Genomic DNA, 24547 nt, shown 5'->3' with positions numbered 1-24547 from the left:
ATCCAGAACGATCGAAAATACAGAATGAATGAATATATATATATATATATATATATATATATATATATATATATATATATATATATATATATATATATATACGCTAGCAGACGGACCCGACCTTGCTTAGGATTGAATGTGGATCAAGGTATGTGTCAAACGCCCATATTTTTATTGCCATCGAAATCAGTGAAATCGACCAATTTTCAATCAAATCGAATGATTGCCTGGTCTAGTAGAGGACTCATCTCGGTGCCCCTGAAGCAAATTCGCATGCCTCTCGTAGTGACTGTACAGAACCTACTGTTAATTTTATAAAATTATATATATATATATATATATATATATATATATATATATATATATATATATATATATACAATGACTTGAATAAAGATTTAAAATGAAAAAGTCAAGTACCATGCAGCAATTTGCTCTTAACCGAAGCATTCATTACAAATGAGCCATATCAATGAATCTATTGTTGATTTATATGTCGGGCTTACATGGCTTGTGTGGTAAAAAAAACTTCTCAAATGCATTTGTGATGTTAGTCTGTGTAAGGTGTTAACGTTAGTCGGAATCGTCTGTTCCGTCTTTCATTGGATTATTTCGATTATCGATAATCGATACTTATCGAAGACATTCCGATACAAAACCCGAGAACACTGTCAGACCCATAAACTACCTTCGTATGAAATTTCATAAAAATCGGCTCAGCTGTTTTCGAGTTCATAGGGAATCAAGTCTCACACACAAACCCACGCAAAAGTTCCGTTCATATAAAAGTATATATATATATATATATATATATATATATATATATATATATATATATATATATATACACGTGAGAATTTATATTAATTCGAACAGTTGCATCTGTGCATGCATGGCCATGCATGTGGATGCATGTGTGTATGTGGATTCCTGTTCGTTTGTTCGACCGTACGTTTATGTATGACGACTACGCATCTTTAATTTTAGATCTAGTTCTAAATTTAAACAAGAAATAAAAATTATTTTTTTTAAATAAACCAACCTTTGTACCAGTTTCCAGCGATAAAGAAACTCGGCGTTGGCTTATTTATGACGAATCGGATTTCGTTTGTTTTTTTTTGTTTTTTTTTGTTTTGTTTTTTTGCGTTGGCCTGTCGTTGATTAATACACATTCTTCAGATCGGGGATCATAAAATTGAAATTAACAAAGACTTACTGACCTTTCCATAACAAACAAAATAAAATGAAGTGTAATATTTTCTTTCTTTCATTTACCAAAAAGTTAATTATGTTTTAAGAAGCGAATAACAGTTGGCGTGGGGCAAGTCGTTACAAGCAAAATATATTTTCCTCATAAAAATAGATTATCATATCACCTGATTTTTTGCAGGTGTTTTTTTGTGCAACCCCACCCCACTCTGAGAGACATGGTGTGGAGTAAACGGGTAACTCACTTCACCGTCGTACGGTGTCACCTATCGAGATTTGAATATATTCGCGCATTTCAATAAATATAATTACTTGTTAAATATATATGCATAACAAGCACATGTTTACACGAATATTTGAACCGCATTAGACACAGAGGGGCACACACACACGCACACGCACACACACATACATATATATATATATATGTATGTATGTATATCCCGCACACACACACATATATGTATGTATGTATGTATGTATGTATGTATAAGCATATTATTTGAATACATCGGACTACTGTTCTTATCGTGAGTGTCATTCTCACAACGGTTTGGTCGATGTAACATCTGATCTTCTTTCAGCTTTATCTTGTCGAACTCGAGAATCTTTCTGTCGAATTCGGGAATATGCACGGAATTTCAAATGGAATTAATATAATCCCAGAATTGTTTCGTTAGCCATGGCTGGATAGAGGTCCTAAGTAATTCGCAGTTGTTTTTAAGTTACTAATATCGATATTTGAACATTTTGAATAATATAATTTTTACAACTAAATTTTCCTAACCATTGCGCCAAGGATCCTTGAGTTTGTGAAAATGACACTCAAGATGAGAACAGTAATCCAATGAATCCAAATAATACGAACAACCAATTCTCATCTAAAAAATTCAGAAACAAAATATATGTTTATGAATTCTGTGTATTTAGGCAACATTTTCTTTTTTATTATTTTTTAAATATTGTTACAAGCAACAGAAAGCGTATGTTCAATTATACTTTTTATATTTTTCGATTAAAAGAATTATTTTTTGTGTGGAAATAAAAAAAAATACTATATGTCCGTAGATATCATAAATGTTTTCGATTCCGCATCAGGTTAGACACAAATGATCTGTTTGGAAAACTGGATATAAAAATATTTTAATGACCGCACAAGGTCAGTATTCGCAGGCAGCGGGCCGGCAGAGTGTTTTTGAGTCATTAGCATACCAAATACTGGGGTGACATCTTTGGTCACATGGAAGAAAGTTTTTTTTTAAATATTTCTTCTTTGATAATGTTTATTCTAAGTTTAAAAAGTGTAATTTAGATGGTTTTATGCATTTGTGACCGTTTAAAATTAATTTATGATGTCTTTTTTTTTTGTCTTTCTAACTAAGATGTGTCTTAAATCAGAGATAGGTAGAGTTACGTTTTTTTATTTTTTGTAAATGTTGATGGATCGCACTCGAATTTGTTTCATGCATGGTGCGACGACAGGATCCGTTAGGGGTTGTATAACAAATATAACTGTCTGTTTCAGGATTATCACACACATGTATATGTGTATGTATGGACAAATCATTTAGTTAGGCTCCAATAATTCAATATCAACAACTAATCTGTCTACGATCGTTTATAAGACAATACAATATGTATTGAAATAAAGTCTCTTCATCAGCGCAGGGATTAGACACTAAATCGAGAATGTAAACATACTTTCGAGAAAAAATTAGTTTAGCCAATATTTATACATCAAATTACGAAGTTTATAACGTATAACAAGTATTATCTTCCACATTAAGTTGAGTATTTTCATAATTAATCATTTTATATTTCATGCTAAGTAAAAATCTAGAAAGAATGAAAAATTGAGAAATATTAAAATTTATTAATAAATTTTGCAATAAAGATTCATATTAATCGAAGCAATTATTGATATGAAAGAAAGAGATATTCAACTTAGCAAAAAGTAATCGATTAACACGTACTATTCAGTTAACTTAGTCTAGAATTGACTTCGCAAAATCTATTTAGTGAGTCGTTTCGATGTCCAATTTTTTGTTTCCTGGACATACACATCTGAGTGATTTGTAATCTCTTTTGAAGCATGCCAATTTCTATTTTACGACTGTTGATTTATTCGTAGACATTTGAGTATATTTTGCATGAAATTAAGCTTCTTTTTTTTTTTACATGGAGGTCACCACTTATCAAGGCCTGTAAGTAACTCGGGGATAAGGGTTATTGCGTGTACAGTAATCAATGGGATAATATCGTAGTAATCGTTAGTATTGGAGATTTGATAAAGTGTCTTACTTAAGGGGGCGGTTCATCAGGAATTTGATTATTCATATCGTTCGACAATTTTCGGTGCTTTTGTACGAGTACGTGTTGAATACTCTCAACAACAGGTGCTGGCATTTCTTTGCTTTGAAATAAACATAAAAACACTGAATAATACACTTTTGATCTACCGATTTATATATCAATCACCTTTGTTGGCGATGTTATTGTTAATGCCGGTAATATTACTAAAGAAACGATTGATTCTAGATATAGTAACAACAAAAGTCAAATAATAAACTCATAGCAAATTTGACCTCGTTCCTATGTAAAAATGTAAACAGTCAAATCGTTGTCCGCAAAACTTAGTTGATGGATTACTTTACAATTTTAGCTAATCTAAACTGGCTTCTGGGTAACGTTGGCCCAAACAATACCTATTTAATAATACCCGCGCAAACAATAGCAGCAACACACATATATATACTATGCATATAATATGTATACATACCAAAATGAATGTTCGATACTATCGAACATTCATATAATAATTAATTCATATAATAATTAAGTGATTGATTTTGCGCTACGAAACTACGAAACAGATACTGTCAAGAATGTATATGCCAATTGAATTAAAGGAATAAATTATAAGATGGTCAACATCATGAATTTTGGAATATAACTTTTTGTCATTTATTCTCTATATTGCGTTGTAATTACATTGAACTTCTTAAATAAGGACTGATATATCATTAGAAAATATATTTCTACAGAAATATATATATGTATGTATATATATATATATATATATATATATATATATATATATATATATATATAGGTATATTTATATATATTAGTAAGTATATATATATACTGTGGGGACAAAAGTTTGCAGACCTTTTTTTTCTCAATTTCATTATTAATTTTGCTTTTTTTTAGTTTCACCACTTTCGTCATTTGCTACTTGCTATTCTGTTTATTTTCATTACTACATTTTACGAAAAAAAAACAGAATTTAATTATTGTTAAACATTTTCTCTTTTCAGGTGAGGCAAAGAATGGTTATAAAGGAAAGATGTTGACAGATAGCAAGAAAGGTAAAATTGTTAAATTATTTGCTGCGAAGAAGTCTACATTAGAAATTTCCAAGATTTTGAAGCGAGATCATCGAACTGTGAAACGTTTCGTCATTGACGGCAAAGATGGAAGAAAAAAGCACAAAACTGGCAGATTAAAGGTGACTTCACTACGAGGTTTATGGAAATCAAAAGGAGTATGCTAAGAAACCCACACAGCACAAGCAAAGCTATTTTCGTCGATGCAGGAGTGTCTGGCATCTCTAAAAGTGCCTCAAAACAGATTTTGAAACAAATAGCGGACTGGAGAACACCGAAAAGTGTCCTCCCTTGAGTGATATCAACTGTCAGAAGCGACTAGCATGGGCTACTAAATATTTGAAAACTAATTTTTAAAATGTTCTCTGGACTGACGAGGCTAGAGCAACCCTCAACGGTCTCGACGGTGAAACCAAGGTATAGCCTCTTAAAGGAAATAGCCCACGCTTGCTATTCAGACGTTAACAGGGAAAGGGGGGTGATGATTTGGGCTGGGATTATTGGTAGTGAGATTCTTGGCTCTTTTCTTACCTCTGAAGGTGTCAAAATGAATTCTATGAACTACTGCAAGTTTTTGGAAGAAAATTTATTGCACTGGTTAAAATCACAAAATGATGCTGTCAACCAGAATCTCATTATTCAACAAGGCAATGCCCCAAGCCATGCTTCTCGATTAACAAAAGCTTGTCTTTCCGCCCAGGGGATCTCTGGTGACCGTCTGATGAAGTGGCCACTTCAGAGCCCGATTTGAATCCGATAGCGAACCTCTGGTCGGTTCTGAAGAGGAAGGTTTACGAAAACGGGCATCAATTCAGCAGTAAACAAAGACCATTGGGAGAGGATGAGGGAGGAATCTTGTAAAATCACACCTCAACCAGTGCATAAAGTAACATCCTCTGTTTATAGGAGGCTGATGGGTATGATTGAGAATGAAGGAAAGCGCATAAAAGGTTAAAATTGTTTTTAAAATTTGCATTGTTCTGTTAATTGTTATTTGAGCAATAACTGGGGTTTTCTTGTAATATGTTATCAATATATGGTACTATTATCGTAATGACACAATGTTTTGAATTATGCATGAAAATGCCATTTAGTTTGAAATAAATGAGTCTTGCAAAATTTTATGGCACATATGTCTTCCTGAATCTTTTTAAAATCCATATTTATCCATATTTTGCCCTAAAATATAATTATTTTGTTTCTGTTTTTAGGAATTTACTTCATATATTTGCATATCGAACAATGACTAATATAGCTATTATATTGGAAAATATTGAAGCATAAATTTATTAGTATATACGTTTTGCAAACACTTTTGACTCCCACAGTATTAGCAAGAAGATTTTATATATATATATATATATATATATATATATATATATATATATATATATATATATATATATATATATACTAGCTGGCAACCCTGCGTTGGTAAATCCTACAATACGCTTAAACATGATATTTTAATTTATCTTTTATTATAGAATAAATATTCTATCAATTATTATATATTACGAAGAATAATTTTCCCGGTAGACTTATTCGTAAAATTTTTTTTAAAAATATTAATGATAATGTCTTTCATTAAATTCCATCTGTGTTTGTTTACAATATCACGTCAGCTGATATTTGGGCTGAAAAGTCACTTTTGATTAATTTGGTTTTAAAATATGCAAACAAAGAAATGATTTGGGGGCGATTTGAAATTGTACTAAATGCTTTCATCGTAAATTGAATTCATTGATAAGAAAAAAAATTGAAATAAAATGGCGAGGTACACCCGGACTTGAACAGAGATATATTCGATGCTCTACCACTAAACTATATCGCCAGATTATAATAAATCTGCTTTTTTTTTAAATAAATAATTTGCTTAGATTTTATTATCTCCCTTAGCCGTTGTAACGTAAAATATTCCCATGTAAAATTATTCTTTATATATAAGAGAGAAAAGCTTTTTTTAAGATCCTTTTCTTTTTTTCGATTTTCGATACTTTTCCGATGAGTTTCTGTACAAAACATACTTAAGAACACCGCCAGAAATATAAATTATCTTTGTATGAAATTTGCAAAAGATAGGCTCACCCGTTTCGGAACCTATGACAAAGGAACTCACACACACAAAGTGACTTTTACGTAAGTGCACAGAGAGATATATATTACGATTATAAGGAAATATATATGCTATTACCGTATATATTGTATAAACTCTTAAAATCGTCTCAGTTAATGACAGTTTTTGTTCATTAAATGAATTTTCCCTTACACGGCATAAGTATCGTTAGTTATCATTTCAATAAGATGTATTTACTTCACAATATTTTATTTCTATTTCTATGAAGTACGTTTTACACGGGTTTTTTTTTTGTCACCATTTATCAAGGCCCAAGGTATCGATAATCAAATAATCCGGTGAATGAAGGAGAGACGATTTCGACCGATGTTAACACCTTACACAGCCTAACATCACATGTGTATCTGAGAAGCTTTATTACCACACAAACAGAAAATAATCGACATAAAAAAATCAACATGAAGCCTTTAACATGACAAACGTCCGTTCAAAATGAATGTTAAAGCACAATTGAAGCATGATATTTGATATTTTGAACAAGCCATTATATATAAACAACAATTTTATAAAATCAACAGTAGGTTATCTACAGTGCAGTGTATACTACGGTATATTGTGAACTAAGTTAGCGGTTTAAATAAGAAAAAAATATGGGAGTGTGATTATCATTTAATCCGGGCAAGGTCAGATTTCCCTACTAGTTAAAAATAATTTTCAAGATTTATCATAAAAGATTATATATCTAATAAAAATAACAAATCTAGTTCTATGACTCATTTTCTTTTTTAGAAAATACATGGAAATTTTAAACTTACATAGTCACTGAGACCAATAAGCATCATACAGGTTGATGGGCAACTGATGAAATGAAAAATTAATTCAAACAATTACTTAGGCTGAATCCCTGGAAAACCAGGCTGCATCGGAGTACAAGTAGCAGCTCTTAAAGTGAGATTATGTATAATCAAAACAGTCCTCGGATAAAAATTTAACGTATAACAGAATCAAATCTTTGCGACAGAAAGGGGCCCTCGCAATCTCTATAAACTAAATAAAATGAAAAAAAAAGATGACAAACACGTATGCGATTTACTTTGTTAGTTGTGGAGACATTTCTTGAACCTGTTGTTATGTTCTGATACGGCAACCATCTCCGCTAGTGTTAGCCACGATCAAACGACATGGACGATAGAAATTTCAAAGATGAATCACTAGGGTTGACTAGACGTCGGCTACATCCGCTGGTGGGTATGGTCTCTGGTGTTTTTGGTCGACTTCATAAGGGGCAACATTTATCGACGTTGGTGGCAGGGACTGCTGACAATTGCTGAAAACTAACGCTTGTATAAAATAGCGAAAAAAAGGCATCTTTTTTTTTTCAAATAAAAATATAGATTATTTTATTTTAACACTGACCCGATGCGTATCGCCAACGGCCGGCGCAAAACTGCTATGCCTCCGTCGCGCACGGAATACAAGCCTCGACTATTAAAACAATATAATTTAATGCTCCTCTCTTACAATTTATGAAAGGGTCAGAAAGAAAGTAGTAGAAAGAGAGAAAGCGAGAAAAACATTTATTCATAACACTTGGACATTGTTTAGTTTTTGTGGGTCTTGATGACGAGTTCTTTTGGGTTTGACATTTCGAATTCTTGGATCCTAAATCGTTCTGACACAACTGGGTTTTGTAAACAACTGTCAGTCAAACCTGATTGATATATTATGAAATTTTGAAATCCAGGCAGCGCCTGAATGATAATATTAGATTCCCCTCGAGAGCGAGCCTGAGATAAAAGATCAAAATATGGGGAGCTGAAGGCTCCCCCGAAAGGATTCTTAGCTATTATGCCACGCAGGCATTTCCTGTTTATATATTATCTCTGTGAAACATGCCTCAAGAATGTTGTTGTATTACAGCAATCGTAAAGTGATTTATAAGAGTAATTTACATATTGCTGCAAGTACTTTTGCGTAATCGAATATACAAACAGATTTAACACAATGATAAATGTAATGTGCTACGTTTGTCGTTCAATCGTACTTTTACACATACATTTCAATTATCTCAGTTATTTTTCACTAAATCATTTGAAACATAGTAAAAATTGTTCGTGGTTTAATTAACTCCTACTTAAAAATAAGTTTTTTTTCTTCTTCCTAAGACGATAAATCTCGTAAGTCTGTGTGCTTACAAGTCTTGTCCATGCAATTGAAGCCGTTTTTTAAGCAAGGGCTTTTTAAAATCTACTTCATGATAAATGAAACAGCTGTGACAAAAGCTCTCACTATCATCTCTGTGGAACATGTTACTAAAAAGTGGTAAGGATTTTCCTTTCTCATTCCCTTAAAGAAACTTTCACAAGCTAAGATTTTGTTGTGAGCAGTTCCGTAGCAAGCAGCAGTATCTGTAGCACTAAAATATTTGGAAAGTACTGAAATTAAAATGAGTTCAAAACCAGAGATTAATACAAATTAGTTAAAACATACTTGCAGCTGTATCCTTACAAATACTAGCAGGGTGACCCGACGTTACCCTGGATTGAATGATGATCAACGAATGTTTCACACACCCGTATTTTTTATTGTCATCGAAATCGATTAAATCCCCCGCTGTTCACTCAAATAGATTGATTACCTACTATAATTGGGGACCCACCTCGGTGCACTTAGTTGAAACTAAACATGCAGTCAGTAAGCCACAATATATTGTAGTCTATATTACACTGTAGAGAACTTTCTGTTGATTTTATAAAATTACTTTTTATAGAAAAGGGATTAAATTAAAGTTTTACATGCAAAATCTACAGGAATTACAGGTCGATTGTGTTTTAAATAGAAACATTCATTTTGAACGTGTCCTTGTCATATCAAAAAAACTTACTGTTGATTTTATCATACCTAATTTCAAAATTACTTTATTGATAGGTCTACACATTGTTAATGAGAAACAAACTCCGTTGACATTAACGCAGGACACATATAATATGCATGGTCTGACACGTGTTAAAACTCGCACCGTAATACGAACACGGGTCGTACATTACAGACAAAATAATGAAAAGAACCACACAAACAAATTTGCTATAAAAAGTGTGTTTGGAGTAGGAAGCCAATGACATGTGTCAAGTTCAGCTAAAGATTTGATATTCAACGAAAGGTTTGTTCATAGGATTCGCTTTGCGATTTCGCTATAATTTATCTCCATCTCACAGCGGGGAGATGTGAGACAAGGGCCGAAAGATGTGAGACAAGGATGGAATTGAGGATACAGCGTCCTAGAAGAAGAGCACTTTGAATGCAATAAATCTGGGCACTTTGACGGCAAAAATGACTCGACATTTTTGAATAAGGGCGCCTCGGGCGATTAGCAATAAACTAACTCGTTTCCATAGGAAGAATGCAAAGCCTGGGAGTTTGAACCTCTTACAAATGCATAGAACCAACAATATACTGCAGTCAACAGGAAACAAATCATATCAAAATAACAAAAATGGGTCAGACCATATTGCCTTTGATGCAGAGGAAAACATCCCCAGCTGAACTGTCCAAGGAAAGCATACCTCATCTCACGCAACAATGATCTGACTTTCTGCAAACTAGACAAGTGATAAACAGGCATTCTACCAGCGACGGAAATCTATAATAATAAAAGTGAAAATGTGTGTGTATGTGAGGACAAATCTCAACCTATATACTCAGCGAATTTTTGATTTGAAATGAAATTTGATATATAGAGTATTCAGACATGTGGAAAACTTTTTAATCGGTTTTCGCTCGGAAAAAAGGCTGCTGAGCGATCAAAATAGAAAAATTGGTATTTGGGGGTGATCTAACTTTTATGTGTTTGCCAATGTGTTTGTGTATGTCTTAAAACTACAACAAAGCAAATAGTCCGTTATACTATGAAGACATGTTCACGAAGCATGGGATACTTTAAAATAGAAAACGTGTCGTGCTGAAACAGTTTAAACATGGTGACATACGCAAACATATCATGTAATAATTTACATTTAAAATTAAAATAAAAAAGATATTCTAGGATTGTATGTCTACAAAATTGGCCACTACCCACATTAGATGATTTTAATATCAACGCTTATATATCATAACGGGTTAGTATAAAAAGTTATACAAAAAACTTACTACTATGCATAAATGGATTGAGTACAAAGGCACATAAATAACCGGTATCACATCAACCATGTTGTGTGTGTGTATGTATGTGTGTATGTGTGTGTATGTGTGTATGTGTGTATGTGTGTGTATGTGTATGTGTGTATGTGTGTATGCATGTGTGTGCGTGTGTGTGTATGCATGTGTGTATGTATGTGTGTATGTGTGTATGTATGTTTATGTGTATGTGTATGTGTGTGTATGTATGTGTGTGCGTGTGTGTATGCATGTGTGTATGTATGTGTGTGTATGCATGTGTGTATGTATGTGTGTATGTATGTATGTATGTGTGTGTGTGTGCGTGCGGGATCCATCCACTTTTGGTTATTTTATTTACCCCTTCTTCAGGAAAATAGACACAAGGTTTAGTGAGGTTGTATGAAAGTTGCTCTGTTGATCTAACTGGTTTCGGACTTGGTACACTTATGTTTTCAGTGTGTGCCGTTAATCACTTAAACACTTTCAACAACTTTTCATTATTCCCGAAACCTAAGTACTATTATTTATTATTTAGGGTTTTACTCATGCATATTTAAACTCGTATAGTATGCTTTTTGTTAACAATTATGTTGTAAGGGGCAATTAGTAGGTATTATATGGTTGCATTTTCCTCGGTTGTATTTTTTACGAGCAGTTCAGCCCGGCTTTACTCGGGCCCTATGTACTGTTCATAACTTTATGTACACACACACACACACACACACACACATATACATATATATATATATATATATATATATATATATATATATATATATATATATATTAAAAAGCTTGACTCATGTTCAGGAACATCTAAAATTTCAAGTGTTTAGACATAAAAATAATTGCGAAGGAGTATGGTAGAGTCTGCAAAGGTCAACTCTTTCAACTTTGATCTCTTGGCAGACAAATTTTCGCCCATAACTGATTAAAAAGATTGCTGCATGTCTGTATATTCTTTATGTAAAATTTCAAATATTTAGACCCAAAATTAACTAAATAGTCTGCTAGTTTGCTTTGACCCCTTGGCAGCAAAAATCTCAGCCAAGAACCGATTAAAATCATGCACTATATCTGAATACAGTTTATGTAAAATTTCAAATATTAAGGCCAACAATTTGTTGAGTAATTAGGTAGAGACCGCAGATGTCAATTATTTTTACAATTCGACCCCAATTTGATCCCTTAACGTTTATTGTTTTGGGATCGAATCAAATTAAAAAGTTTTATTCATGACCAAGTAATCTACATCTAATATTTCAAGTGTTTAGACCCAAAATTGGCGGAGAGGTTTGGTAGAGTTTTCAAATGTCGACTCGTTGTACCTTGACCTCTTGACAACCAAAGTTGTAGCCGAAAATCGATTAAATAGATTTTCTCAAATCTCAATTCCTCTTATGTCAAATCTTGAGTCTGTAGACTGAAAATTGAAGGAGTTGTTTTATAGGGAAGTGCACGCATACGGGCACACACACATACAATTTAACTTTTAGATATAGATAGATTATTACGTGAATAACCACTATTTCTTTTGATTGTTTAAAATTAATATTATACGATTTTGATAACTTGCTTTGTATTCTTTTTATCCCTTCGTAATTTTTAGGCGAATTAATAATTCTTTGTTTTTTCTTTATTGCATCTGTGACTTATCCTGTATAAATTCGGCTTAAGTAATATATGTACAAGAAACTGTTTATAAATATGATTAGAAAGATTGTTCGTTACCTAAATTAGTTTTCAACATCGTTTATATTTCAATGTGCATTGGATTATATTTATTGTCGTCCTATTTCTGTTATTATTGCTTTCTTGTTTCTTATATTGAATTCCAATGTAAACATATTATTATTAGAGCTGTGTCATAGACATCACGCAATTTATTAAACGCTGTTCATTAGTTTAATCATTACTGATACGAAAATGAATATTTTTTATAATTAGAGGAATGGTTATACGATTGGTGTATGTATTCTTTTTATATTTTCTTGTGTATATGTATTTTAAGAGTATTTTGTCGTAGTTGAAAGTAATGTATAAGTAGTTTATCAATTTTATTTTTGCTAATATCTGAACCACTGACGATTGGTTGGTTTTTGGTTGTTTCTAACGAATCAGTGATACTTCTATCTCTTAACAAGTGCGCGTATGATGGCTGTAGATGTCCTCAAAGCTCGAGGGAAACAATTCGAAAATGACTTATGCAATATTATTTCTTCAGTATTTGCTAATCAATTTCTGTAATTAGGTTTTGTAATGAATTATTTTATTAGGATAAATCTGAGTTTTATTTTATAACAGTATTTATTCCCCCCCACCGTGATTTTGCATACACATCAGATTAATCGTGAAACTATTTCATGGAAACATTGTACACAAGAGATTTAACATTTCAAACGCCTGTATAGATTACATTTGATCCGGATCAGTTGCTCAGCAGACATCGATTTCACGATGATACATATATCTTTCCTTGTTCATTTGTATTATAACCGATATACAGGGTGACCCCCCCAAAACGGGCCCCAACTCTAATTAGGCCCCATTTCTTAGTGTTTTGTCCAAATGAAATGAAACTTTGGTCATAAGTAGTTTATTATATTCAAAAAATCATATCAAAACACAAGGGTCTTTGGTCTTTTTTTTTTCTCCGTTCTGTAGAATGTTCTAGATGACCTCCATTTAGCTTCTTTTTTTTTGGGGGGGTCACCCTGTAAAATAGTCTTCTTTGTATGGCGTTATAACATCTGAAGAAAGTATATAATATACCGAAACATCGTATACAATAAATTATACTGTATTCTCATAAAAAAATCTTCATTCCATATTTTTTGCCTTACAAACATGTTTACTTTCAATTTCTTCAGTTTCTTATTTTTTCCAAAACGGGCTTTACTTTCCATCGTTTTTAAATTGTAAGTTTCTTTTGTGATATATATATATATATATATATATATATATATATATATATATATATATATATATATATATATATATATTCCTTTTTTTTAAGCATAATCTTGAAAAAAAAACTCATAAACATACAAAAATGTTCTTACCTGAATAGATTTCATGATTCGTCGACAACTCGCGCAGGTGTTGCACAAAAAGAGAGCGGCATTGTTTTCGTCTTAATTTCTTGTTCCTTGTCATGATATGCGAGCAAGCGCCACACGCCTGTGAAAACACACACACACACACGCACACACATATCACACACACACACACACATATATATATATATATATATATATATATATATATATATATATATATATATACGCGTGTGTGTGTGCTTGTGTGTGTTTGCGTTCGTGTGTGTAAGCAAATGTGTTTGAAGGAAAATGCATTTCCGACAAAAGAGTATTGAATTGAGGAATGGGTACACACACACACACACGCAAACACACACACACACACACACACACACACACTCACATGTATATATATACTCCATACATTCATAAATCAATTTATGTGATTGCATATAGGAATATTGCAGAGTATGCGCAAGCATTCCGCAAAATGTTACCCATACGTCCTCCTCCACCTACACTATATCTATCTATCTATCTATCTATCTATCTATCTACATGTGTATATGCATCTATGTATATGAGCTTTTATAATGAACGCGATTCAAGTATTCTGCAGGTTAGCACAAAATAAAGCAAAAATACATTTTGAATTATGTTATTCTAAAAAAAAGCAGGTGTCATTATAGCCTATTGACCGGATGTCAGAAATTATGCGCACACCATTTAAATCGTTCAATTTACTGTTTCTTACGTGCCAATAAAATTGATAGGAAACGACAAAATTAAAAATACACAATTATACATACTTACAGTAAAAATTAAGTCGTGTTATTTCAATCTTCTTTAGTTTTATATCTGGTAATTTTTCATGTAGCTAGTCATTATTTGTAATTTACATAGGTTAGATTCTACATTCGAGGATTTTTATTTCTAATAGACATTTTTCTATTTTTCTTGGAGAGGGGTGAAAGAAGGATTGTTTATGTTGCTTCTATTATTATTGGTATTATAGTGACTTTCTTCAAGTGTCATATACCTTTTGTTCTCTGAAATGTTCGGTTTATTTTCTTCGCTTGTCCGTCTTTTTTATCTGCACCTAGTGAACTGTTGTTATGGCAAATCTTGTCTTTCTTGTTTACTATAATGCTATCCAGTCTCCTTGCTTGAGTGAGTTTATCTGCTTTTACCTCCTTATCACATAGGATTTTGTTTTCGTTTTCCAATACTGTCTCCTCTTTTAGTTGTTGTACTATTTGTTTGCATGTTCAAAATACAGATCTTTGCATAGAATTGCACGCACTCGCAGCTGTTGTATTCTTTTTAGACTAGTTGATTGCATTCACCTATTATGTAGTTTATCGCTTTGTTTCTCTAATCACAGTGTCTGCATTAGCTTTTAACTGGGTTTTATCGATTTTAGCTTTAATGTAGTTAGTTCTAATCGCATTGTTCTGTGCAACTGTCTGTGATTCCGTTTCCCTCTTCAGAAGTCCTTTACTTAGCCATATAGTGTTTTCATGATTCTTTTGTTTTGTCATTCTTATGAATCGTTCATGTAGCTGTTTCCTTTTATTTTTATTTTATTTTCTTGCGAATTATTTTCATTTTATTTTCTTGCGAATTATTGTCTGGTTCTGTTATTTTCGGTATTGCTTATTTTGAGGGTGTCACTTGCTGCTATGATCATTTCTTCTGTGTTTTGTAATTATTTTTACCTACTACACAGTTTTTAATACGTCCCGGTCCTATTCCCTTTCGTTCCTTTTCATGTAGATTTTTCAGTATCATCTTTATAATCTAGTGTTCATTTTGAAATAGTATTTTCATATGTATATACACAATTCTGTTTTGCCCAAATCAATATGAATTTCTCTCTTATTGATATTACCCGTTTGTTCCATCTCATATCTTAAATGAAAGGCGTATATCGAGTCCGTGGCTAAAGTCGCCACAAAAGATGGTTAGATTTTTCTACCGCTTCAGAAAGTACCTGTCTTCAAATGCAATCTTTACTGAAATAACTTGGTTATTTCCTAACATTGATGTCACTGTCATATCTGCGCATGCACTGCATTAAATTGTGACTAAGTATCTCTAAACGAGGATGTCTGATCGTTAGGACTTATGTTTTTTTTTTGTTGTTTTTTTTTTAGAGAAGGCATGAAACAACTTGATGTACGGAGCTAAAGCTTATTAATTTAAGGTCAAAACAAAAAATCAGTGAACGATAAGTGCTAGATGGACAGATTTTGACTTGGAATTCCTCATACTTTGCATGGGATTTAAGGAGTAAAGGACAAAATAAAGGAAACGAGAATTACGCCACTGAAAAAAAAGTAAAGTAAGGCTTATTTTTCCGTTCCTAAAAGCTTTCGTTTGTTTGCTCCGTTTAAGTTTGAGATCACCTGTCACACGACCTTGCGGTGATTGAATCGCGATGTGATTCCTACGAATGCTAAAAATAAATGCTTATGGATGCTTAAAACCTTTATTTCACTACTTTGTCGAAAGAATCTTTCCCTCCTCACTTCGTAAAGCTAACAACTTTTAACATGAAGGTGGTAAATCAAAGAATTTTGAATCACTGAAAAAAAAAAAACTCCCTAAATAGTAACATTTACACGCGGAAGTAATAAACCAGTGTGAAGTTGGGAAGTCGTATAAAGCGGGGAGACAGAGAGCCAAAATGATTCAAACGTCACCATCCGGCCGAACGAAAAAGAACCCAAGAATGCATTCTCTACCAACCATCCCATGCTCCTCTGCCACCGGAAGCGGTGAAAGAAAAAAAGGACTTCATGACTCACTGTCCATCTATATCTACACAAGCACTATAAAGTTAACGCATACACATACATAATAACACGTGCCAAATACACGAATATGCATATATTAGCACATAACTTCGTTTTACTCAAGTTCTTTCATAAACACGCGCTGAAAACATTTGCTAACGTAAAGAAAATATATTTTTTGTATGAAAATATTTTTTTGTTATATATCTTGTTTTTCTGCATTTCTCTTTTATAAAGTTTTGTTTATATTTTAAGAAGCACTTGTTGCATGATGCATCTTCTATTATTTCAATGTTTTGTTTTATTTCAATTTGTTATGCATGCCACATTGAATATATATATATATATGTATATATATATATATGTATGTATGTATGTATGTATGTATATATATATATATATATATTCAGAAAGTGTGAGAGAATATATAATTATTTTCCACAGCCGAACCAACGTCGCAGCCCACACGAGCCAAGAAAACCAACAAACCAGAAGTCTAATATATTATATATTCTCTCACACTTTCTGAACATTCTATTGTTTACTCGTTGGGTTAGCTTGTCGGGGTGACATCGTCCTTTCGAGTATATAAAATCCCTACTGATGAGACGTTGGCTTGGGTTAAAGCTGGTTTGATACATCGTCCTTTATTCGATATGAGGTAGGTTCTTTCCGCTGTCGGATCTGTGCCGCGGGTTGCTTGATCTGTGTAAGTAAATAGATATTCGTGTGTGTGTGTGTGGCGTGTTTGCTCAGTTGGTAGAGTGCTCGCCTAGCATGCAAGAGGCTTGGGTTTCAAATCCTGAGCTAGGATGTGTCTAACTGATGAGCCCAAATGGTGGCGAAACTCGAGTCTTGGACTTCCGGTTTTTTGGCTTTCTTGGCTCTTGCGGGCTGCGAGACGTTGGTTCGGCTTTGGAAAATAATGGTATATATATATATATATATATATATGACACTACCAAAGCCAGGCACCACGCCACAAAGTTTTCATTATTCATCATTGCTGTCACGAGTCACTGAAGGGAAATACGTCTAAAGTGAGGCTATTATTTTCCTTTTTCGGGTAGCTGGATTTTCTCCACATTAAAAGCAACTTTCTGTTTATATCTCTGTTCATGGAGACAAGTAAATAGAGACGCATCTATATAAGAGTTTTCGATTGTTGGTTTGTCACCGTTCAGTTTAAAATAACATTTCTATCGATAAACGCGTTGATCAAATTGACTCGTTTTAAGAATAGCCGTCCCATTCTTGTTGTTTTGTTTTATTTATTTATTTTTTTTGTTCTCATGATAGATTCTAAGACCATGTTTCTTTAGAATATCGCTTTTGTCGCGTCTAGAGTTTGATCGAAGGATTATCTGAGATAATGTCTAGCGAAAGTCCACGTGAATCTTTAACTCTCGAATAGATCACTTTCAAATGCGACAGTGTTTATGTTTTCTTTCTTGTTTTTTTATGCAATATTTATTGTCTATCTAGTTTGACGGTGGCTAATTGGTTAACAACTGAGACTGACAACCGTAATAAGCCAAGTTCTAATCCAGTTCGATCTGCCGAAACATTTTCACTTTGGATGTTGGTAATCATCGTGTCATCCCTTTTGTACGTACCAGATGTTTTTATAGAAAGAATTCTGACTAGAAAAATGTCTGAGAAACCAATTCCAACAACAGAATAATTTGATTCATACACAATTATTTTTGTTCTTTTATTTGAAAGCGGGGGGGGGCATCGCTTATCAAGGCTAGCTAGTGTTAGGTGGATTAGGGTTTGTGTTAGTGTTAGGTTGGTGGTGAAACAATGAGGTCATTAATGCTGAAACTTGGATAGGAATTGATTATTTAAGAGGACGGCTCAACAGGAACTTATTCATGTTGGATTTTAAAATGACCATGTTATAGTCAACCGGGAAGCACCTCCACGCTATTGTGTTCCATAGATGGACAGTTCTAAGAAAAAAGATTCTGTTTATGGAATTTTCGTTTAGTTTTATGCACATCTAACGAGGGAAAAGACGAATCGCTGACAGCTGTTATAGCTAGACGTCTATTGGTTGCGAACGTTTTACAGGGAGGTATACATTGGAGATCAGACGAGCACCTACTATAAAAGTAACGTTAGAGCAGAGATAGGCTTGGGACGTCTTTTCTGTAGGAAAGAGGAAGTAAAGCGACGAAGAGGTCCTCGCCCACTAGATTTCGAATACGGTTTTGAATGAATTTGTTTTATTCAAATTATAATTCTCATATTGGTTGTTTTTTTCGCAACGTTTTCGACTTTCATCAGATGCATCTTTCCAAACTCGGGAATATTTATGTCAAATTTGAGAACGTATGCGGAATTTAAGATTAAATCATTTATTTAATTCACAGGGATAGATTGTTCTCGTTCTGTCAGCCATAAACGGTTAAAAGAAATAAGTATTTCTTTTTAAATTTCTGTTTTTATAATTGCTTATATAATAATGAGGATTGACTCCGCAAACTAAAAAAATCTGCCTCTAATAACTGATTAGGAAGAGTCACATTAGTCCGGGCAACGAGCCCGTCATGATGATGATGATGATGAATAACTAATTATCATTCAACCCCGTTATCCGTTATGCCCACGTCAAAATAAGATGAGAACATCAGTTTGATTAAGCCAAGTAGAACAAATTATCAATTTTTAGCTAAAAGAAACACACACACAGACACACACAGACACACATACACATACACACACATATATATATTATTTTTCTGGCACCTTATTTCTCTTATGTAGTGCGTCTATACCATAATGACGAAAAAATACTGAATTTCAAGGAAAAAGAATGGTATCTATGTAGATGCCAGGTTTCAAATAGTAACATATCCAAAAACTACGAAAAATGATGAGGTAAAAAAAAATAATTCTTCATGAAAAAAAAAAAAAATCCTAGGATTTGTTTGGTAAGGTTACATGCTGGGTCGCACATATTGGGTCTTGTGACATAAGTAAAAGCGGAAGTAACTCAGTTGAAACAATTTGTGGCACACAGAATTTCTTCAGAAAACGAAAATAAATATAACATATGTACATAATTTGTGATTAAAAAAAAAAAAAACTTTTTTGTTTTAATGTTTCCAAAACTTTTCGAATTTACTTTTCCATAATTGGCATAAGATTTCCAAGAAATTAAAAACTTACTTACCTCCCCTGTTTGCTCTCTAATTACAAATCGATATTTTTTTAATCGAACCGTTAGATTTTACAATTTATTTTTTTCATGAATAATTAATACTCTACCTTATCGTTTTTCGTAATTTTAGGATATGTTACTATTTGATTCCTGACAATTACGTAGGTATCATTTTTTTTTTGAAATTCAATATTCTTTCGTTATCATAATATAGAAGTAGTGTCTAGTTTATCTTTGCTTTCGTTTTTATTCATCCCCCAAACAAGAGATAGTGTAAGTGAAGATTAATGGATTACTGTGGTAAGGACCAGATTTATAGCAGAATAGTCTGAGTAGGGGATTAGGCAGCAATATGTTTATTAATATTATATTTAAATTAATGCATATTGGTAATGTCGGGAGACAAGGATCAGGAAGGGAATTCCAAAAGCAAACGGAGTGAGGAAACAACTACCAGAGTAGAAAAATTGTCCATCATTTACATTCTATCGTAAAAGGAAAAAAAAATGTATGTTGATTTTAGAAAAAAAATTGTTTCTCTATTGATTGCATAAGAATAAGATGTTTATGCGATGCGAACGTTAAAATGAAAACTTCAAGGCGCCGACGATTTAAAATGTTTATTTTTTATAAGAGTTTTTAAAACTTTGTTTTATGTGTTGTGTGTGCGTGTGTCTGTGTATCTGAACGTGTGTGTGCACATACGTGCGTTCGCATGTGTGTGTATGTGCGTGCGTGTGTGTGTGTGTGCGTGTGTTTGTGAGAGAGAGAGAGACAGAGACAGAGGGGGAGAGAGAGATGTCAGGTGAATTTTTGTATTCAGAGAGAAAGACAGGGCGAAAAAAAGAAGAAGAAAGAAAAGAAAAAATAAATATGTAAAAAAGAAGAAGAAAGGGAAAATCATTGCATCAAAGAAAGAAGGAAAAAAGATATAATCGCATAAAAATAATAGGAAGAAAAAGAAAGGAAAAAAATTGTATGAAATTTAAAATAAGAATAAAAAGAAAAATAATTGCATAAAAGAAAAAGAAGAGAGAGAGATAATCGCATAAAAAGTATAGAAATAAAAAGAATAGAAGAAATAATAGCATAAAATTAAAAGTAAAAAGAATAAATAAAATTGAATAAGAAATGCATAAAAGAAACAGAAAAAGAAGAAAAAGAGAAATAAATGCATAAAACTAAGAAAGAAAAAAGAAAAGGGAGAAATATAAGCATAAAAACGATAAGAAAAAATTGCAAAAATAATAAGAAATGAAGTAAATGATTGAATGACTTATAAGAGAAGGAAATTAAAAAAAAAAGAAGATAAAATGGAGAAACCTAATATGTGATACTCTTTTCTCTTCCCTGCAACCTCTTTCCCACGGAAGAGACATTGTGAGCTTGTCTGTTCTATCATTATTTTAAAGGCAAATGCTCGACTGAGCTCCAATCTATTACCTTACCAAACTTTCACCAAAAATCACGATCCATAATTTTCTCCACTCTCTAACTCTAGACGCAGATTCCACGAACAAAGCGTCTTTCCTAGAACTGCCAGCAAGTGGAACACTGTTCCATTAGCGTATTTCCCGGGCAACTACAATATGGTAACATTCAAGTCCAATGTAAACAAGTTCTTGTTGAACCGTCCTTTTAAATAATCCAAATTCTACCCAGTCTACACCATTAACGATTACTAAACAACCACCTTATATTCGTTAACCCTTATCCTCGAGTAGCCTTCGGGTCTTGGTAAGTGGTGACTCCGGGGACTCCCTTGTAAAACAGAAAATAATGATAATTTAGAGAAGATAGAAAACGTAAAAGAAAAAGACGAAGACTGAATTCGATTTTCAGTCTCGGTATATTGACGCTCTCCAAAACACCGCGAAACTTCTTCCTTTCTCTCGTTTGTTTACGCCCCAATTTCCACCTTCATTTTTCTTTCTTTCTTTTCAGTTCCTGTTGAGAAAAGAAGGCGGGGCCAAACATGCTTCCTCCCCGCCCACCGCGACTTCCACTTTCCCTCCCCTATCACCGCAAGTGCTACTACTACTACTACTACTACTACTACTTACTACTTACTAGTGATAACTACTTGAACTTCTACTCTTCCTCCTCCGATGAGTACGGCTTCTCCGACCGATCATTCACAAGATCCCTCACCGACCGCCGGGAGTAAACGACAAAACGGCCAGAACGAAGGCGAGGAAACGACGCCAACAACCGCAGGTATTTTTGACTTGAGAGAACACTGAAAACTCCACAACAAGAAGAAACCACAATAACCGCAAACAAAACCACCGAACGTCTTTCACGGGATCTGAAAGAAGCTTTTAATTGTAAAAAAGAGAGAGCGAAAAGTTTTTATTTATCGAATGTGAAAAAGACGAAACGATTAAAAAAAAAAAGAAATGACTCGAAAAAAAACAAGATGCAAGAGTCGATCGATCTTTTCGATTCGGACTCGGGTTGGATAAACGGTAAAACCGATACAACGAAAAAGAAGAGAAAAAAAGGAAAATCGATTTTTAAATCGATCATAGTGAACACAACAAAAAGTTCTAAACAAAAAAAGTATTAATAATTAAACTTCAAAAAATTAAATTTAAAACGAAAACAGCGAACACAATCGCAACGCAACGGGTCACTCTTTTCCTTATATAAAAGTTAAGTTTTAACAAAGTTTTGGCTAGAAACCAAGCAAACACAACAAACACAACAAAAATAAATAAATAAAACGGTAAATCAAGTTATTTGAAGAATTTATTTACAAAAAAAAAAAAAAAAAGAAACCTTTCTTTTTTTTTACCCCTTTCTTAAATTATTTATTTCACACCTGTGACGATGCACACCTGTCTCTTTGGACTATTATTGGTTCTGGCCCTCGGTCCGACTCGCTGTGTCCCCAAACACAGCACCCACTACGGCGACATGCACACTGCTATGTTAAAGCAGTCGATGAAGGTGCTCTTCGGTGTTGACGAGGGTCGCTTACCCCGCGATAAAAACAACAGGCTTTTACCGGACCCGGACGAACCGGCGCGACCCCCACGTTACATGATGGAGTTGTACGAACGCTATCGAGATGGGTTGTTACAAAAAGAAAACTTTGGGAATACAGTACGGAGCATACACGCCAGCATAGGTGAGTAATATAATTATATAAATAAATATACTCAATTCTTCACACCCTAGTAGGTACTCGACTGAGCTTCAATTTCTGACCCCCCCCTCCGTTTAAAAAACACGTCACATATAATCTCATAGCTCCTACGACTGTCAACAATTTCCTTCTCTCTCTTGCTGTGCTTAAAACTAAACGAAAATCATATCAGCAAAGTTTACTTCCGTTTGTGGAACACAACACCGTGGGGCTACTTTCCAAATGACTATGACACGGCCGTTTTCAAGTCTAATGCAAATAAGTTCTTGCTTACCCAACTTCTTAGATAATTAAACCCTATCCAGGTTCCCTCATTACTGATTATCGCGGTGTTTTCTTATCGTCTACGTAACACTCATTAATATTCCTAGAGTGGCCTACGGGTCGATAGGCGGTTACCTCCGAGTAAAAGAAAAAATGGCGTAAATAAATAAAAAGTAAAAATAGTTAAATTAGTCGCTACTTATGCATCTGTCATCGTGCTGAAATAAAAACCTTATTAAAACAGCATTTCTTAACATGGAAAAGGTGTTTTGCAAGTCTGTACTTTCACCTAAAAATTGAATAAACAAAAATATCGTAAAAATTGAATGTTACTTATATATACAATTGAAAAAAATAGCGAGGTAACATAGATAACACCAATTATTTCCTTTTAAAGTTTTATATAGTCTTTTTTTTTTTTTTCGTCAGTCACGGTGAAATAAACAAACACGCTATGTAAACATGAATTTCTTGATACACGTAATTAAGCTACAGATCCACTTAAACCAAAAGAAACACGCATCTTTATAAGATCCCATTCACTTACCTAGCACATAGATTTTCCCTCAACCCCTCACTCAACCACTAGCATTTTGCGACTATTGTTGAAGTTGTTCTTTCTCTGTTGGCTAAGATATGTTATTGTGCAGAGCTCTAAGAAGTCTATTCTCCCAAGCTTTTCTTTCTCATGCTTGAAAAGGGCTTAGTTTATAGCTAATCGCATGAGAAATATCCATGGCGTTGTCCAGTCATTTTTTATAGCGTGCTCTTGCTCTAGAGCAGGGCAGGGGTTCTCAACCTCTATTAATCTATTAATTTGGCTGTGTTTTGATTTTGTGATTTTAAAAAGTTTATTATTAGAGTTTTATCCTGTTAAAAACTGGCAAAAGTTATAGTCCGTTGACTTAAAATGTGTTTTATGCTTAATTGATGGTTGAATATTGTTAAATTTGGGCTCATCCCTACCTCTGCATCGAACAGATGTCATAATAGCGTCTCATAACAAAGTTCCATACAAAATTTCAGCCAGATCGTTACACTAGCTTCCAAATAACAGTGGAACGGACACACACACACACACACATATATTATTATTATTATTATTATTATTATTATTATTATTGTACGATTAATTGAAATTGGAATCGAAAACTTCTTGCGGTATTGGAATCGGAAAAATTTTCTCCTATTTTCCGATGCTTGAAACGATTCTTTCTCTATTTTTATTTATTTTTTGTGTGTATTTACTTCAAACTAAATTTTCCATTGATGGTGCTAATTATAAACTGGCAGCTAT

The 24547-nt window shown here is 33.3% G+C and overlaps 1 protein-coding gene across 1 annotated transcript in view; it reads left to right on the top strand.

The window, feature by feature from the left end:
* Positions 1-21886: 21886 nt before the first annotated feature.
* LOC145279698 (uncharacterized) overlaps positions 21887-24547 on the top strand; it is a 155573-nt gene continuing 152912 nt past the window's right edge. The window contains exon 1 of the mRNA XM_080130979.1: positions 21887-22968. Within this exon, the coding sequence (XP_079987105.1) occupies positions 22668-22968 (301 nt within the window). The 5' untranslated portion in view covers positions 21887-22667. The remainder of the gene's footprint in view (positions 22969-24547) is intronic.

This window comes from Euprymna scolopes, chromosome 7 (assembly GCF_053919585.1).
Source record: "Euprymna scolopes isolate OS-2025 chromosome 7, ASM5391958v1, whole genome shotgun sequence".
Lineage (NCBI taxonomy): Eukaryota > Metazoa > Mollusca > Cephalopoda > Sepiida > Sepiolidae > Euprymna > Euprymna scolopes.
Note: the sequence above shows the minus strand (reverse complement) of the source record. Positions and strands in the feature narration are given on the sequence as shown.